The sequence below is a fragment of the Grampus griseus genome (assembly GCF_964374135.1).
Source record: "Grampus griseus genome assembly, chromosome: 7".
Lineage (NCBI taxonomy): Eukaryota > Metazoa > Chordata > Mammalia > Artiodactyla > Delphinidae > Grampus > Grampus griseus.
The window spans coordinates 1,007,233-1,025,216 of NC_139001.1; the positions used below are offsets into that span (position 1 = coordinate 1,007,233).

A 17,984-nucleotide genomic window follows, 5' to 3' on the forward strand; every position below is an offset into this window, starting at 1 on the left:
TCTTGGTGGAGAAGAGGCCGAGGAAGCAGTTCAGCCCCCAAAGAGGGCTTGGCCAATGCCATGATCAGGCGTGACCAGTTAGACAGGAGAAGGGCGGACCCTTCCCAGGGCAGAGCCAAGGGCCACAGAGAACCCAGGACTGGGGAGCCTGGCCCAGGATGGGGCCCCTGGCAGGCCTCTAACACTGCTGTGGGGCGGGGGCTGCTGGTCCCCCGTGGTTCTCCCTCCGCAGGGGTGTTGTTGCTGCCGCCCTGTCCCTGTTCCCCACGGGCGGGTGACTGGCCTTCCAGCTCGTGAGTGGCTGGGCCGAGTGGAGCCCCACCAGGCCCTGGTGCTGGGACAGCCCCCCGAGACCCTGGGCCGTAACTGGGTGGGGCCAAGTCACCTCCTGGCTGGGGCAAGGGGGTGAGGTGGAGGGGCTGCATCTTGAGTGCAGGAAGGAGAATCCGTGGGACATCTGGTGACCTGGGGGCCGGATGTGGCAGGGCCACGGCTGCTGGCCCACCATTTGCGGTCTTCCCTCGCCCTGGCCCCTTGGGTGGGGGGGGGGCTCTGTGACTGGGTCCGGCCAGTTGGTCAGGTGACGTGTCACTGCAGGGCCAGAGCGCGTAATGCTGGTGGGAGACCCACACCAGAGGCGTGCCACCCCGTGAGCCCAACCCCGCGGGCAACCAGGAGGACCAGGGCCCGACCGCTGCCCTTTGTCGCAGTGGCTGCATCAATCCCGGCGTCCACAGCTTGGCCATCCTTCGTGGCGATGCCCCAAGTGGAGTCCCCGACCTCACTCCCTCTTCCAGCCCCACCAGTACCTGCAGCCTCGACCGCACCTGTGCTTGCAGACATCCTTCCTTCTCCATCCCCCGAAGTCACACTCACCTCTTCCTTTACTCCAGTTTGGGATGGGGGACCACTGCTGAGAAAGGCCCGCAGCAACGGTGGTCAAGTGGCCTCCTTGCTTTGGTGTTTGGGGGTCCGGGGTGGGGGGGAGGGGCTGGGGAGGGTGGAAGGTGCCGCTGGCGCTCAGACCCCCAGGGCTGCCGGGCAGGATCGGGGGCTTCCGAGGGCAGAGCCAGGATGGTCAGGAGGGGCTGGGGGGCAGAGAAGAGCCTCAGCAGTACCCCACCCCTCCGGCCTCTGGCCTGCGTGTCTGGCGGTGACCAGCTCAGGACCCCACCCCCCGGCAGCTGGGCAGGTGTGAAGGAGCTGGACGAACAGGCCGGGAGGTAGTTTGCAGAGTGGAGGTTTAATGGGACAGTCACGGCGACCCTGCACAGTGGTCCCCCGGGGGGCCCGGCTCTAGGCACTGGGCTGCCCAGGCCTCTTCCGGCAGGGTGGGCCTAGAAGGAGCACCAGCGCCGCCTGCCCCTCCCTGTGTGTTATTGCTGCACTGGCCCCAGGCAGCCTCAAGACAGACTGTCCTGTCCCACTCCCCCTGGGGCCTGGGATCCCGTGTTCCCTGAGGAGCTAAGGCTTTCCGGGGGGCCCCTCCCCAGGGACATCCACCCTTTACTCGGTGTCCCTTGCCCCCCACGCGGAGGGCATGTCTGCATCCTCTGCCGGAGGCCAACCGAGGCTGCCATCCCCGGGGGTGGGGTGCGGGGGCCGCGGGCAGGAAGCACGCTGGGGGGACAGCATGGCCCGGGCCCCCGGCAGATGTAAGGCACGGTGTGGCGGTCGCCATCGACCCAGGGGCAGCGCCTGGCAGTCAGTGTTGAGACAGGAGGGTGTGGCATGTGCTGGCCGCTCCAGGCCTGCAGTGCAAGAGGGCTGCGGGGACCAGGTCCCCGGGCCTTGGCCGGCCCCGGGGGTGCCCCCAGAGAGCCTGCAGGAGGGGTGCGTGGGCCAGGCTGGGGCACGGTCACGGTGGGCCGAGGCCCAGAAGGCACAATCGTGGTGTCGAGCAGTCAGGGCTAGGCAGACACGTTGACATCCCTGAGAGAGATGGCGCTGCCGGGGGCCTCGTCCCCGAGCAGCAGGGCTGGTGCGTCTGTGTCCGCCTCCGAGTCCGCTCCGGCCCCGCCTTGCTCCACGCTGGGCTCTGTGCCGGGGCCCAGGCCCTGGGACAGGATCTGCTGGATGGTCCGGCGCAAGTTGGGGTGCAGCCGGCCCTGCGTCTGGTAGAAGACCTCCAGGGCGAAGGACTTGAGGGCGCCGGTGCAGAGGTCCTCGTACAGCGGGATGGTGTACATGCGGGACATCTGCGGGTGGCCGCTTGTCACACCGGCCGCTCCCCGGCCCCTGCCGCCCGCGGGCCCCAGGGCTGCACTCACACTGCCGCAGCGGGGGCCCCACTGTCCTTGCCTCCACCACTGCAGGCCTCTGTAGAGGCCCCGTCTCCAGGGAGCTCGCGCTAGGGGGGCACTGCCGGGGGACAGGTCTGGGGAGTGGGGAGGCCGGGCCCCGGCAGGCCTGGGGTCCTAGAGCCTCTGAGGAGCTCAGATGCGCCAGCTGTCCACGCCCAGGGCCCAGTGGGCCCAGACCCCCACCCCGGACTCTGCTCCCGGCCTGGCCCTCGGGCACCGCCACCCCAAGGCCCGGTGGGGTCTGTGCTCTTCCCCCCACTGCCAGCCCCAACGCCACGTCTTCTCCACCCCATTCTCTGGGATGCCCAGTCTGAGTGGGTGGGGACGGGGGGGGGAGGGGAGGGGTGGGGGAGGGTGGGAAAGGGGGGAGGGGTGGGGGGAGGGGTGGGGCGGGCCCGCGCTGGTGGCTGCACCTGGCTCTCGAGGAAGCGCCGGACCCTGTGGAGGTCGGGGTAGTAGTCGTTTCGGACGACGATCTGCAGCCAGCGGATGCGGATCTCGGCGTTCATCGAGTCCAGCAGGGAGGAGTAGCACTTGGACAGGCTCATCACCACCTCTGCCGGCCACGGGCAGGTCAGGCCAGCCGGCCCCTCCCCTCCCCCACCACCCCAGCGGCTGCAGGACTCACCCTGGGGCAGCGGGGACCCGTCCAGGAGCCGGTCCAGGAAGAGCGCTGTCTGGAAGGTCCTCCACTTGGAGATGTCGATGGTGCTGGCGGACGCGGCCGCCTGGTCCAGGGGCTCCGCGGTCCACAGCTGGAAGAGGGCCTCCACGGGCCGGGTCAGGCTGGATCCCTGAGACAGGTCTGGCTCGGCCAGCGGGGGGCCTGTGGCATTCAGCCAGCGCTCAAACTCCAGCCCTGCAGGGAAGACACCACCCTGGGGTCCCGAGCAGGCCTGCCCGGGAGACACCAGACCCCGAGGGTGTGCCTGGGTGTGACTGTTCCGGGCCTGGGAGCCCCGAGGGCGGGGGCCGTCTGGGGACGGCCGGGGTCACCTCTAGCCCCTGCCACTCCAAACCACTGGGGTGGCTTCGGCGAAGGGGCACACAGAGGCTCGAGCTGGTGACTGAGGGACCCCCGGCCCCTCCACGCCTCTCCTGCGTAGGAGACAACGAGGCATTGTAAACCCTTGGAGGGGAGGTGGCGGGATAGGCTCTGCCCCACGAGGGGGTAGGGGACACCACCCTGGGCAAAGGATGTTCCTGCTTTAAAACCCTGGAGCTGGGCAGCCGTGGGGGCAGGTTCTGCCCATCGCCCGCTCTCAAAAGCCCTTGGAGCACCTACCAAACCCTCCCAAACACAGGGTCCCCCTGCCCACACCTCCCAGCCACACCTCACTGCCCTATAGCAAGCCCTGGCTTCTCCCAGACGTCAGACCTTCCAGTCTCTTCTTTGGCCCCCAAGCCCTTGGACCAGGCACAGCCCCACGAGCCTCACAAGCAGGCCAGCTGCCTTCAGCTAGCTCTCAGGCAAACCTCTCTCCGTGGCGCAGATCCTGCCCCAGGCCCTTTGCACAGTTTCCGGGGACCTTTTTCTGGGACTGCTTAATCAGGTCTGCCTGGCCTAAGTACCACCTCCATGCTGGGAAGCACACCCTCCTCTCTGCTCCTACGGTGTCCAGCCCGAGGCCCACACTGTCCAGCGAGCGTGGCTGCAGGAAGGATGGATGAACCCGAGGGAATTTCCTCCAGGCAGAGGCGTCATCTTGTGCGGTGGAGCCCACACACCCGCCGCCTCCCTGGCAGGCCGAGGGGCTCGCCGGTTGCGGACCCGCGGCAGGCGGTGGGCCTCACCTGCCCGGCAGTCCACACTCTGCTCCTTCAGCTCCGGGAAGAAGGTCAGGAAGGAGTCCAGCAGGTCCTGGGCTACCACGCTGGTGAACTTGTACTTCTCCACGTAGGCCTGCTGGGGAAGGGGCAGGGCTCGGCAGGCCTGGGGGCTGGGCACACCGTCCCCATCCCACCACCCGCGCCACAGCTGGGGCCTGCACAGCCGGAAAGGGCCACCGCCCCGAGGCGTCTGTACAGAGCGGTGTGCAGGGCCCAGGGCGGCGCGGAGGCACCCACTGCTGCCACATGGGCCCTGCCAAGTGGTCAAAACCGGAGGGAGGGAGGGAGGGAGGGACGGAGAGGAGGAAGCACCCCAGGCACTGCCCGGAGAGAAGGCCACGTCCCAGCTCCGCCCACAGGCCCCCGCCACTCCATCCTCACCACCAGGAGAGAAGGGCAGCCCTGGGAGTCGGGGCAGAGAAGCGGGGGCGTTCGGGGCCTGTCTCGGGGAGGCGGCTGCTCACTCGGAGAAAGCTGTCAAAGCGCTGGGGGTCCCCGCAGAGCTGGGACAGGTAGTACACGAAGCAGTAGCCCTTCTCGTAAGTGAACAGGTTCATCAGGTGGCTCGGATTCACCCCTGCAAGGGGAACACCGTGGCTCTGGGCGGTGCCCTGACCCTCCCATGTCCCGAGGGACGGGGGCAGGATGGCGGTCAGGTGCTGTGTGGAACGGGAAGCGCTGAGGGCCGCCGTCCCTCACATCTAGATGTCCTAGGAGTGTGGAGACGGGGCCCGCCTTACCCAGGGGGCCTCGGTGGAGACCTCGGTCCACACACCACGGTGACGGGTGCTCAGAGCCCCTGAGAGGCAGTGGCAGGCTGAGGGGCCCCTGACCTGGCCTCTGCGGGGATGCCACGGTGGGGACAGGGACGCCTGGCCAGAGTTAGCCTGGGCTGGGCAAGGAGGCCCTGCAGGATGACGTGTCCAGGGCCCGGGGCAGGGCCGGTGGGAGTGGGTACCTGGCTCCAGCTTGACCTGCAGCTTGCTAACTGGGCTGTCCTCGCCGAGGAGCTTCATCTGTCTGTGCAGGGCATCCAGGCGGAAGGCTGTCTCCAGACAGGTGAAGGCAGCACCTGGACGGGGCAGGTGCGAAGCTGCTGCCCTTGCGGCTCCCTGCCCTGAGCCTTGTGGAGATGGCCCCTGGCCACCCGGCTGGACACATGCACGGCAGGGGGACCGCACCCCGGGGGCCAGGCTGGGCTCCCAGCCCCTCACACAGTGCCCGGATGGCCCCGGTAGCCCAGCCTGCACAAGGCCCCGGCGGTGACCCCGCCGCCCCTGCCCCAGCCCGGGTGGTACCGTAGGTCTCGGTGGTGATGCGGCGCTGCGCGTAGGTGGCCAGGCCCTCGCTCAGCCACATCTCCTCCCATGTGGCGTTGGTGACGGCGTTGCCGAACCAGCTGTGGGCCACCTCGTGGATGACGTCGATGATCAGGAACTCGTCACTCTCCAGGATGGAGGAGATGATAAAGGTGAGGCAGGGGTTCTCCATGGCCACGATGGGGAAGGAGGGGGGCAGGAAGACGATGTCATACCTGCCCAGGGTGGGGGGTGACCGTGAGAGGGCCGGGGCCCGGGCAGTGAGCGTCACTTCCTTCCCAGGAGGTCAGACAAGGCCCCCCACCATGGGCTCCCGTTGCTTCCCGGTAGGGTGGGGACTTGCCCTCTGAGCCCTCCTACAGTCAGCCAGGCTCCCAGGGGCCCCAGGACGTACCTGCCCCACAGGTAGGGCCCGTAGAGGCGCTCGGCTGCGCTCAGCCACTGCTCCACCGCGCCGGACAGCTTGCTGGTGGCCGTGGGCAGGAGGCATGGCTCAGCCCACACGCGGCTCCTGTCACAGGGGCGAGGGTGGGTGGGGGCCGGCCAGTCCCCATCCCTCTCACCCCACTAGGCCTTTCCTCTGCTTCTGGGCTCGAACACCACCTGCACCTAGTCTGGCCTGGTCCACCGCCCAGCTGCTGCCCGCCACCCTGCCTCACTCACTGCCACCACGCAGGCCCTTCCCGCAGTGGGGGCCGGGCCACACGCGAGGGGCCGCTGGCTCCTCCTGTCTCTGAGTCGAGGGACCCCGCACAGGTGTGAGGCTACGTCCAGCGGCGGCCCGGCCCGGCAGGAGGACCAGCTTGCGCAGGGCGCTGGGGAGGCCGGAAGCCCAGCCTCCGGGTCTGGGGGTGCACGGGAGTGAGCGGGCTCCTCTCTCACTGACAGGGGCGGCCCCGGGGAGTGGCGACATGGCACGTGGGGTCCTCTGGCGGGTGGCTGCAGACGCGGGCCGCACACCCAGCTCACGGTAGGATCTCCCCGAGGCCTGGACTCCGGGCAGCAGCAGCTGCAGGAAGCAAGAGGCGGCCCTACCTGGGCCCGATGTCTGCCGGCTGGAGGTCCCCGGCCACGAGGGCCACGAGGTAGGCGGGCACGGGGTGCTCCATGTGGAAGCGGTAGACGCCCTCCTCCTCCACGTAGGTGCTCTGTGTGGCACTCATCAGCACCTGCACCCCCGACGGGGCCTGTGTTCGAGGAGGCCCCACCCATCAGGGCACCCCGTGTCCTCGATGGGGAGCCCCACGCCCTGTCAGGGCACCCCGTGTCCCCACTGGGAACTCCATAGCCCGGTCAGAAGCCCCACATCCATGGTAGGGAACGCCACGTCCCCGACGGGAAGCCCTGCCACCTGGATCAGGTAGCCACGTCACTGTCGGGGACCCTCTCAGCCCCATCAGGGGTCCCCCCACACTATTCGGGGAACCCCACGCTGCTGGTCTGCACACCTCTTGCCCCAGTCGGGAGTCGGGTGGGCGTAGGGGTGCTGCCACGCTCAGGCCAGGAGCCCTGGGACCCAGCGACTCCGTCTGTGCCCTCCCCTCGTCAGGGTCCTATTGGCTCATCCTGGGTCCAGGACCCCGACCCTAACAGGCTGCCCCCTCCTGCACAGTGAGGAGGGTGAGCTCCTCCTAGAGCAGTGGTCCCGGTGGCAACCGGGGCCAGGCTCGGGCAGGTAAGAGTGCGGAGCGGGGCCTGCTGGTGGGCGCTGACCTTGACGACGGCCGAGTAGGTGCACTTGACGGCGGGCGTGTCGAAGCACGGGAAGAAGGAACGGTTGCAGACGGAGTGGCCCTGGGTGAAGACGAAGGGCTTGGCACTGCCGTAGGTCAGCTCTGGGTCCAGCCACCAGATCTGCAGCGGGCGGTGGGGAGGGTATCAGCCGACGGCCCCTGGGCTCTGGCCCTTGACGCCCTCCCCATCACGTGGGCTGAGGCCTCCTGGAGACCAGGGCTGCTGGCTGACGGCCCTCACTGTACCCGTGAGGCGGGGGCACCTGAGGCACACAGGGAATGGGGGGAGCCTGGGGGCCCTGCCCCACAGAGAGCAGCACGTGGGGACGCCAGAACACCCCTCCCTGCCAGCCCAGCCTTGATTCCTGAAAGCTAGGCAGAGTTTCTGGAGAGGACAAGGCCTTGGGAAGTGGGCCCCAACCGCCCTGTCCTGCTCAGGCTTCCAGGCCCAGGGCTGCTGGGGCAGCGGCTGGAGAGGGAGGGCATGAGGAAGGGCCCAGGAGGGGACGGCCCGACTGGGCTCGTCCAGGGCCAACAGCAGCTCCTGGGCACCATCGCTTGCCCACCCTGGGCAGGCAGGGCGGCTGACACAGAGTGTGGCCTGTGCTTCGCCACCAGGGCCAGGCCTCTCTCCAGGTGGGAGGCCAGGCACTCAGGGAGTCCCCCAGCCTGTGCCCCTCACACCAGCTGCCAGAGGGAAACTGAGACGGTCAGAGCACCTGAGTCCAATTCTCACAGGCAGGCGCGAACCCGGTCTCAGCAGGGAAGGGGAGCCGGGAATGTGGACGTGTGGGGAGAGCAGTGCTTCCTGGTGACCCCCACGTGCGCCTGAGCCCAGGGCCACCCCTGGAAATGGGGCAGCCTCACAGGGAGGGATCCCCCACGGGGAGAAGGGCTCCCGGCCAGGGCCCGTGGGCAGGGAGCTCAGGCTGGGCTCTCAGAGAGGACGCGTGGGACAGGAGCAGCCCGGGGGGAGGGCCGCTGGGGCCACGGCCGGAGCACTGTGGACAGACCCTGCAGCGGCCACCAGCGCCCAGTCACCCACCTCCCGGGCGGGGTGGCACTGGTGGGTGCCTCGCTCATCTGCAGGATGGACGGGGACCTCCGCACAGGACCTGACACCACACACGGTGTCCTCGGGAAGGGCAGCCGTCGGGGGTGGGCGTGGGCTCAGGGCAGGAGTGGGAAGGATGCCCTTCAGGGCTTCTGCGCAAGGAAACGGCCCCTGCCTGGAAGATGCCTCCACCGCACAGTGCCGGTGGCCCGGGGAGGCCACGGGGGGCCGAGGATGGGGGTGCTCTTCGGTGCCGTGCCGCCTACCTGCTTCCACGCCTGCCAGACACTGTCGCCCTCTCAGCCAACCTCCCCCCAGATGCCAAGGCCAGGCCCCACCCCCACTAGGGAGCCCTCCCTCGCACCCTCGTGCCCACCACTGCCCCCAGCCTCCCTAGGGCCATTTCAAGACACCCCCTCTCAACTCCGGCCAAACATTCCAGGGTCTCCAGGAAGGTCAGCACGGAGCCTGGGGGAGCTCCCCCAACCCAACCGCAGTCATTCTGTGGGGCCCCAAATCTGTTCTCACGCCCCCTCTGCCGGGACGACACGATCATTGAAGCCAACTGGACTGTTCCGTGTCCCCACTTCAGTGACCGAGCCACGCAGGTTCTCCCAGGGCCATTATGGAAGGACCCTAGCCCCCTGCAAGTGACAGGTCTGAGCAAACCACAGCTGATGGTATCCACAGTTGCTTGCCACTGGGAGTTGTCCATGCTGAGACCACAGAGGTGGAGGACCCCAGACCCAGTGGGGCTCCCTACCCCACAAACCCCAGACCCCAGACCCAGGAGGGGGCTGCCTCTCCTGCAGACCCCAGATCTTAGCAGATGCCCGGGCTCGGCAGGGCTGCCTATCCAGTTCCTGCAGACCCAGCCAGACCCCTGTCAACGTTCACGGACGTCTTCAAAACTTCCTTCGGGCCGCTATGTCTCTGTCCTCTCACGGTGAGGAGTGTGCAGTGGTATCTTCCTTTTCTGCTGACCCCTAGGGCTGCCCCAGATGTTTAGAAGGCCTGTCTGGGGAGCCTGTTCAAAAATGCAGACTCCTGGGCCCTGCCACAGAGCTTCCTGGGGCTGGGACCCAGGAATCTGCATTTAATGAGACTCCCCCCGCAGCGCTTCTGCAGGTAGCCCTTGGCTCATGCTGGGGACAGGCCCCCGTGGTCAGGCTGCTGGGGATACGGTCAGGCCAGCAAGGGTGGCCTGTTATGGGCCCTAGTCCCACCACTCTGCCAGTCTTGGGTGGACCAGACACATGAGCTCCAAGTTCACAGATCAAGGTCCGGGAGGATCATACCCCTTTGTTCTCGCGGCTGTGGTGGGAGGCATACGTGCCGCTGTCTGAGATCCAGGCTACCCCAGCAGGTGCCAACCCAGCAGGCCAGGGGCCAGGCCAGCACACCCACGGAAGCTCACAAAGGAGGTGAGGTGGCAGCTGAGGGCTCCTGGGAATCATGCAGGAAGCCCATAGGTGTGTGTCTGCTCTAGGCTCTTCCTGTCCAGATGTCACCTTGATGGCTCCTGACCTGGTGCCTCTGTGCCACCTGTGCTTCACCGTATCCATTTATATGCCGTGGGCGCTGACACATGGAAACTTCCGGGGCCTCCCAGAGCTACGTGTATGCTGTGTGTGTGTGTTTGGAGGAAGAGCAGTGTCACAAGTGTGCTGTCCACGTGGAGACCCAGGAACCCCCATGCTTCCAGAACGGAAGGCCCTGCTCCATCCTGAAAGCCCTCCTATGGTGGAGGGGTGCTGCAGCACCAGCACCCAGCCTGGGCCACGCAGCCTTCCTGCTGAGCCCCTGGGGCGGCAGATGCTCCACGTCCAAAGCCCTGCAGAGCCTACGTGTGTCTGTGCTGGGGACACAGGGCAACCCTGCCGCCGCACCCGCCAGTCCCCACGGGGCCTGAAGCATTAGAGCCAACCCGGACCTCTCCGCCTCCCACTCCGGCAGGTCCGTCCCTCTTGCCACTTCCAGGGAACAGTCCTCTGAAGGCCAGGTCACACGGAGGCCCTTCCACATCTGACACTGCCTGGCCTGCTTCTCAGTGCCAGGCTCCCTCAGATGTATGGCTTGGCGTGTGCTCACCAGAAGCTGTCCCTGTCCCCAGGCAGGGACAGCCCCTGCACACCTGAAAGGAGAGGCTTCCCGTGGTGGCATGCTGTCCCCTGTCCCCACGGTCCAGGGCCAGCACCCAGGCTCTCGCTCGGTCCAAGGTTCCTAAGGGCTCCCCGGGCACCAGCTGGGAAGCACTGCAGGCACCTGGCCAGGACTCCGGAGCCAGGTGGGGAAGTGCCAGGCCGGCCCCATCTCTCCGCAGGTGCCTCAGGCGCAGAGCCCGCATTAACGCTCCCCTAGCCTGGCGGCAGCGCGGGGAGACACCGCCTGGAAACGACCCGGCGACCAGCCCACCGCCCCAGCGCCCACCCGGCGGGGGGGGGGACTCACGGCGGGGGCGTCGGTCGAGGTGTAGCGCAGGATGACCTGGAAGGGCTGGTGCGCCTGCAGTTCAGGCGGCAGCGTGACGGTGAGCGAGGAGCCGTAGTCCGTGAAAGGGTCCACCCTGAAGGCCAGCGGGCAGCATGCGGGCTCCGCGCCGGGCGCCTCGGGGAAGGCGGGCAGCGGGGGCGGCGGCGCGGGACTCGGCCCGGGTGCAGCGAAGGCGAAGGCGCAGGGTGGCTCGCCGGCGGCGGCGGCGGGAGCGCGGCGGAAGGCGGCCGAATGCAGGCGCAGGGCCGGGTGCGCGTCGAGCACGAGCGCGCGGGGCGCGGGGCGCCGCGCGCACAGCTCGAGCACCAGGCAGCCGGCCAGCTCGCGCGCCTCGGGCCGCAGCTCCAGGCCCAGCTGCAGGTGGCGGAGGCGGAAGAGCTGCGCGCTGGAGGCCGAGGCCACGTCCAGGGCGGGCGGCGGCTCGGGCGGCGGACGCGCGGGCGCGGCCTCGGCGCCGGGCGCTTTGCGGCAGCAGCACTGCGCCGCCATGGCCGCCGCGCTAAGTGAAATCCATGGGCGGCGGCCGCGCCGGGCCGCGGGGAGCGGGTGAGGGGCGGCGGTGGCGGTGGCGGCGGCGGCGGCGGCGGCGGCGGCGGCGGCGGCGGCGGCGGGGCGAGGGCACAACAGGAAGTCGCGCCGGGAGCCGCCCGGCCCGGCCCCGCGCCGTGCGCCGCCCCGCTCGGGCTCCGCTCGGCCGCCGCCGGGGGCGCTGTGCGCGGGGAGACCGGGGAGCCGGGGGCGCAGTGAGCGGGGGCGCTGTGAACCGGGAGACCGAGTAGCCGAGAGCGGGGCTAGGACCGCGAGCCCGGGGCGCTGTGCGGGGCGGGGGGAGACGGGGACGCTGTGCCAGGGATGAGGCCGAGAGCCGGGTGCGGTGCATGGGGCTGCGGCTGCCGTGTGCAGGTGGCCGGGGCACTGTGCTGGGGGGTGGGGAAAGCGGGAGCCGGGGGTGAGGGGCGGGACGCTGTGTGCTCGGGGTCCGAGGCGCGCCGGGCGGAGGAGTGGCCCTGCGGTCTCCCCACCCCTTTGCGCTTCCTACCCGGCTCGCGTCTGGGAGACCCCGGGAGTCAGGATGCCCGATCCCTCAGCGATGCTGCGGGCCAGGTTCCTGGGGCAGCGACTGCTGGGACACCTGGGTCAGGGAAGCTGGGAAGTGTGGCGTCTGGAACTCAGTGTTATTCGTCCATTCGGGAACCTCTGGTCCCGGGGAATGATGGAATGATGGAATGATTTCCATACACCCGACCCACTCCCCTGTGAGACCAGTGGTCTGTGTTACGTGCCATATGGTACATGGCGGTGCTCAAGAATCTTAAGGCTGTGCTGTCAGATTATTGTAGCTATTTAGATTTAAATTAAATTAGAAGTTCAGTGTCTCAGTTGCACTAGCTGTATTTCAAGGTCTCCGTGTGTGTTTGGAGGATAGTGTCTGGCTAGTGGTAGCCATCCTCGACAGAGCAGATATCCCATCATTGTAGAAAGTTGTGCTGGACAGTGCTGCCTTAAGGCCTGTTGGGGCCCTGGAGGAAGATTGTATAGGTGAGTGCTGGGCAGTAACAGGACCTGGCCTGCCTGTCCCCATTCCACCTCGCCCAGGCCTGTCCAGAGACTTAGGCCCAGAGGGGATGCCTGCAGACCAGCGAGGGTGCTCAAAGAGCTAGCATCAGGGGGATCTCGAAGCCATGGAACCAGAGGGGCCACCAAGATGTTGCTGTCATCATCGCGTAAGCAGTCAGACCCTTAGGGAGAAGGGGCTTTTTGGCCTGGAATCCCACCCACCTCTCTCCCCTGATCAGTCTCCCTGTGGCAAAGTTGGGGCCTGACTCACAATGCACTTGACCTCGATGGCGTCCCCGAGTAGCGTTTGATCCTTCTGGGTTCAGTATCCCAATCTGTCACCCATGTGATCCTGCCTGCCCTCCTCCCCGGGTGGGGGGCTGGGTGGGAAGGACGGCTGAGTGGGAGGACACATGTTCACTGATTCAGAGCACCTGCACTGAGGCATCTCTTCAGTTTTTCCTATGTGCCATCTTAGCTGGGGGGACACAATCTCCTTGTCGGGGCCCCACCCCAAACTCGCCAGTCACCTGGAGGAGGGGTTTCAGTCCTGCGTCCGAGACTCAAGAGGGAAGAGAACTGGGGTCTGATCAGTCCTCGAGGCCTTCGGGTGGCCCAGCGCCTGCCCAGGTGCCAAGGGCAGAGTGCTTTAGATGGTACTCCCAGTTTGACCAGCCTTTTGGAGCCACCCACCCCCCACCAGGCCGGTGGGGCTGGAGTCAGAAGACCTTCAAGAGGGCTGTGTGTGGGCACCCACACTAGCCTGCCCTAGGGACCCGCAGGCAGGTCTACCAGCCACCTGCACACTCAGGGTAAGTTAACATCAGGGGGCTTCTCGCCCTCCTGGTCCCCTGGACTTGGGTGAGCAGGGATTGGGTCTCATCCCTTCTCTCCTGGGCACCTCCCAGCGGCCAGTTCTGCACACGGAAGCGGTGGAATGGGGCAGTCCTGCAGGTCCAGAGGAGCTATTTCCACTTCTGCCCACCCACCCCCAGCGGGGGCGGTGCCTTCCACCCCACATTTTTTTTTTTTTTTTTTGGCACGCGGGCCCCTCACCGCTGTGGCCTCTCCCGCTGTGGAGCACAGGCTCTGCATGAGCAGGCCCAGCGGCCATGGCTCACGGGCCCAGCCGCTCTGCGGCATGTGGGATCCTCCCAGACCGGGGCACGAACCCACGTCCCCTGCATCGGCAGGCGGACTCCCAACCACTGCGCCACCAGGGAAGCCCCACCCCACATTTTTGTAAGGAACCAACACAAGCCAGTCTTACGGGAGCAAACAGACCTGTTCTATGGTATTAAAGGCAGCCCACCAAGGCACTGTGCGGGCCACAGGGGTCGTCTCCACTCTCCGCCCTGTCCCTGTCCTGCAGAGGACAGCGCCTTCAGTGCTGGGGGACGGGGGCACTGCCTGCTGACAAAGGTCCAGGGTGGCTGCAGCGTAGTCCTCCTGTCACCCCACCCCAAACCACTTAGGGGAGAGGAACCTGAAAGCCGGGACTGCTAGAGGCTGGGGCTTCTCCCATAGGAATTTTCATACACCAGCCTTTTGATGATCAAATGCTGGCTGGCTTGGGTGGGCTGATGCAGCTGACACTCCGCCTGCACCCCAGCTCTCCCCTGATGCACGTGGACTAGGTACCCCTATTCAAGTGCGCCGGCACTGGGAGGGGAGTGGGTCCCTGGCCTCACTTGCCAGCAGGTGGACACGGAGGCAGGAGGGCTTCCAGGAAGCCTGTGGTGTTCAGCTGGGGGCTGTGTTGTCCCTGGGTCAGAGGTCCTAGGGATACCTGGGCCTCTGGTGGCAGCCGAAGCTGGATGGTTCTCAGAATGGAGCTGGTGGGACAAAAGGCTGATGGGACCCACAGATGTCCTTCAGCCTGGCCCGGGCTCTGACATCCTGGCAACCCTGTCACCCAGGACCAGGTCAGCAGGTGAGGGGGTGTACCAGCAAGGATGTCATGAGCACACGGGGTAGAAACGTGGGCTCAGGTCCTGGCTCCTGACCTCCTAGCTGGGCAAACCGCTCAGCTCACCTGAGGTTACAGACGGAGCCACCGGAGCCTCACCTGCCACGTGGAGGCAACAGCAGGAGCTTGTTTATGGGGTTGATGAAAAGTGACACGAGCTATGAGGGGCTTGTGGCGAGTAAGTGGCAGCTGGCAAGCTTCCAAAGCTGTGTGAAAGTCGGGTGAGCCACGGAGAGCTGCATTTGGGTTATGACGAGGGCTGTGGCTCTTGGACGTGGGGGCTGCTGACTGGTGACATCGCACCGGGCTGGGTGCTGACCTGCAGGGTGTGGTGTGTGCTCTGAGCCAGGGACCGTCACAGCTGGAAGCCCAGATGTGCAAGAGGGTTGGGAGGAGGAAGACCCTTTCCCAACCGCCCCAGTGCGTCACTCGCAGAGTGTGAGCTTTCCATCCCCACAGCTTTGGGCTCTGCTGGGTCAGAGGCCTTCATCTGCAGGTAGGATGCTTCCATGTGGGGACACAGCTGGACAGGAGGCTGAGACACCACTTCACCATCTGGGCTCCACAAGCCTCAAATCGGGAGTTGCTCTGCTGGGTGAGGTGACTGATCGCACCATGCAGCTTGCAGGATCTTAGTTCCCTAACCAGGGATTGAACGTGGGTCCCAGGAGTGAAGGCACCGACTCCTAACCACTGGACCGCCAGGGAATTCCCTGATCCTGACTTTCAAGGGGCAGCAGGGCTTTGCTGCTGCTCAGGGGGGCCAGGAGGAGTATGCTGGAACTCAGGGCATTCTCCTGATGCCACCCACTACTCCTTGGTTGTATTGCAGAGGTCACAGAGGCCAGAGCGCCAGTGCAGGCAGGACCACTCAGGGCTCATCAGACACCCGACTAGGAAAGACCAGGACCTGAGGCATTGGCTGAGGGTCAAGGAAAATGATAAATGTCAACTACAGTATTTTATTCATAACCTTGTTATGTATATATTTGTATATTAACCAGGGATTATGTTATCTGTAACTCATATGTGTTACCCAATTTTTCCTTTACTCTTTCCCCACTATCTTATTTAAGGAGTGTTGGTGATTAGTCTTCTAGTATAGTCTTTAGGCTGTAGTGTGTCCAGGCGGGGTGCCTCTGAACCAGAAGAGGAACCAACAGGCTCAGAGACATGGGTGGTCATTGCATTGTTGACATGACCTTGGCTGCAGGATGTTAGGCTGGGACTCATTGCTGTTGCTGAAATTGGGAGGCCAGTAAGGTAGGAGGTGGGTACGGACACTGAGACCCCCAAGGGTGCCCACATTGGGTGGTCTGTCACACAGCCTCGAGCCCTCACTACGTGTCACAGCAGCTACAAGTCTGGAAACTGGGCCCGCACCACCTGAATCGCATGTTGCGTTTTGTGATGGGGCCAGTGTGAGGTTTGGGAAAGCCACTGTGGCTTGAGCAGGTGGCAGGCATGAGGTTCTGCCAGCAGCCCCCCAGAAGCCCCCCACATCAGAGTGGCAGGCAGCCAGGAACAGGGTGGCGGGTCTCCATGACTCCTGTACTTCCCCATCTCCTGACCTTGGCTCCCTGGCCTCCATCTCTCTGTAGTAAATGTGTTTCTGGCTAGAATTCCTCAAGTGGTTTTGATGTTCCTGACCAAGCTCTGTCTAATAAACCTGCTGACGAGGGGCGGTACGGTTCTCAGTTCTCTCCTCGGCGGACACACCCCAGCCCTACCGTCAAGGCGGGACAGAGACCTTCAGGAAGTTGCAGAAAATAAAAAATCCGTGGGACGTGAGGCAGGAGAGGACAGACCACCCCCCAGTCAGTGCACGAACTACCTCTTCCCACCCCGAGGCTGCAGGAAACTCCAAGCGCCCCGCTTTGGGGTTGGGCCGTCCTCAAGGGCTGACCCATTAGGGCTCAGTCGGGCCCGAGGGCTCCCCGGGCAGGCGGGACCACGACTGCAGGGCCTCCTCGTACTTCTGGAGCTGGGACCAGAAGCCCGGGTTGGGCTCGGCCACCGGGCGGGCGCTCTTCACAGTCTGCAAACGAGAGGCTTTGGCTAGACACCGCGCAGCGTCGGCTGCAAGCTCCGCTGGCATTCCCAACGCCCGGAGGCCCCGCCCCAACGAGCGGGCCCTCCTCGAAGCCCCGCCCCCACGGGCGGGCCCCCGCCCCTGCCTAGAGCCTCGCCCCTCCCAGAAGGCCCCGCCTCTTCCCGCCGGAAGCCCCGCCACGAGAAAGTCCCGCCCTACCTGGAAGGCCCGCTCCCGCGTGAGGCCGCGATGACGCATGAGGTAGGCGGTGCAGACGGCGGCCGAGCGGCTGCGGCCGTTCTTGCAGTAGACGAGGCAGGCACCACCGGCGCGTACCGCGGCCTCCATGGCGGCACAGGTAGGCTCCAGGTGCGCCAGCAGGTCCTCAGCCGGGTCGTCGAATACGGGCACGCGCAGCTCGGTCACGCCGGGCGCGCGGGGGCCGGGCTGCTGGCGCGAAACGTTGACGCATAGGGTGACGCCCGCGCGCTCCAGCAGCTCCGGGGCGGCCGCGGCCTTCGCGCTCCCGAGGAAGAGCGAGGGGGCGACGCGCACGAACGGCGGCGGGGCGGCCTTGGTGGCCCCGCGGCGTCCGCCTTGCTCCGCGTCCATGACCGGCTCTCGGGCCCCCAGCACGGGTGTCTATTTTGGGCCGTCGGGAGGCCAGCCGGGCGCCCCCGGGTCCTCGAGGCCCCCGGGGTAGGCCCTGTAGTGGTTGTGCACGAGCGGGCACGCCCGCAAAGCCCTGGCCGCCTCCTCATTGGTCAGGTCTAAACGGGAGAGGCCTCCTCTGATTGGCTGAGGCTGGGGGTTGCGGCCGTTGGCTGGCCTGGTGGCCATCGAAAGAGTCTGATTGGCCGCAGTGAGGTGGGCGGGTTCGGGTTGCTGGGAGGAATGGGCCGCCCCTCGCTGGATACCAGAGCCCCGCAGGTTGCAAGCCGGGAGATCTGAGAGTAGCTGGTGCCTGTCCCTGCGAACGTGGAGGTTTCCAGCTGGGCGGGGCTCGGGGAGGTGCGCTTCTCAAGCTGTGGCTGGTGTGCAGAGGAGCAGGCGACCCTGTCACAGATTCTCATCTGGGCACTGACCAGTATCCGCCACATCGTTTTGTAGGTAGGCCCCTTAATAACTGATTCTCTTATAACCGCATCGCCAGGTGAGGTGCCCTTTAGTATAGCTTTATGTACATTCCTTTTTGTTATTTGTTTGCTAATAAATCACTCTGTGTAATTTCTGCATTTTATTTTCCCTTTTATTGTAAAACATGGTTCATATAAAATAAAGCTACTTATTGTTAGCTTTTCATCATTTTTTCACAGACCAATATTTTTGTTTTTATTTTTCTCTATTATTTTTTTTGCATTACTACTGTAACTTTAAAGAATTAATACCATTTAATTACACAGTTGCCATGTAAGAAGCCCTCTTCACTAGATTTTTCTGAGGTCCAGTGTCTTTCAGGGGCTGGTTTCAGTGAAAAGTTAACTGTCTTCCAGTCCTGCATGCATCTAGTTATTGCCATTTCAATTCTATTCTAATAATATGAAAACATTTTTTCTGCTTCATCTGCATCATTTACTTAAGATTTGCAATCCGTTCTATCAGAAATTATTCTCCAGTACACCCATGCCCCCCCACACACACAGAGTACTCAATAAACCTGACAAAATGAACCTATACAGTCTCTCTGGGTGACC

General features: G+C 65.2%; 2 protein-coding genes across 5 annotated transcripts; both read right to left on the reverse strand.

The window, feature by feature from the left end:
• Nucleotides 1-1,232: 1,232 nt before the first annotated feature.
• RNPEPL1 (arginyl aminopeptidase like 1) lies at nucleotides 1,233-11,245 on the reverse strand. Of its 4 annotated transcripts, none has more exons than XM_082658140.1 (11): nucleotides 10,727-11,245; nucleotides 7,166-7,306; nucleotides 6,488-6,639; nucleotides 5,847-5,963; nucleotides 5,432-5,667; nucleotides 5,092-5,205; nucleotides 4,598-4,710; nucleotides 4,098-4,209; nucleotides 2,932-3,162; nucleotides 2,717-2,859; nucleotides 1,233-2,198 (listed from the first exon to the last, which is right to left on the reverse strand). In XM_082658140.1, the coding sequence occupies exons 1-11, from the start codon at nucleotides 11,219-11,221 to the stop codon at nucleotides 1,911-1,913; spliced, it is 2,142 nt and encodes a 713-aa protein (XP_082514266.1). In that variant the 5' UTR covers nucleotides 11,222-11,245; the 3' UTR covers nucleotides 1,233-1,910. The 4 variants fall into 4 exon arrangements, with proteins under 4 accessions (XP_082514266.1, XP_082514265.1, XP_082514264.1 ...); XM_082658139.1 differs by having other exon boundaries at nucleotides 6,488-6,621; nucleotides 10,691-11,245; XM_082658138.1 differs by having other exon boundaries at nucleotides 4,098-4,206; nucleotides 10,691-11,245.
• A 3,989-nt stretch (nucleotides 11,246-15,234) lies between these two features.
• DUSP28 (dual specificity phosphatase 28) lies at nucleotides 15,235-16,989 on the reverse strand. Its single transcript, XM_082657867.1, has 2 exons — nucleotides 16,510-16,989; nucleotides 15,235-16,296 (listed from the first exon to the last, which is right to left on the reverse strand). Exons 1-2 carry the CDS (start codon nucleotides 16,900-16,902, stop codon nucleotides 16,168-16,170), a joined length of 522 nt encoding a protein of 173 aa, XP_082513993.1. The 5' UTR covers nucleotides 16,903-16,989; the 3' UTR covers nucleotides 15,235-16,167.
• Between the last annotated feature and the right edge of the window lie 995 nt (nucleotides 16,990-17,984).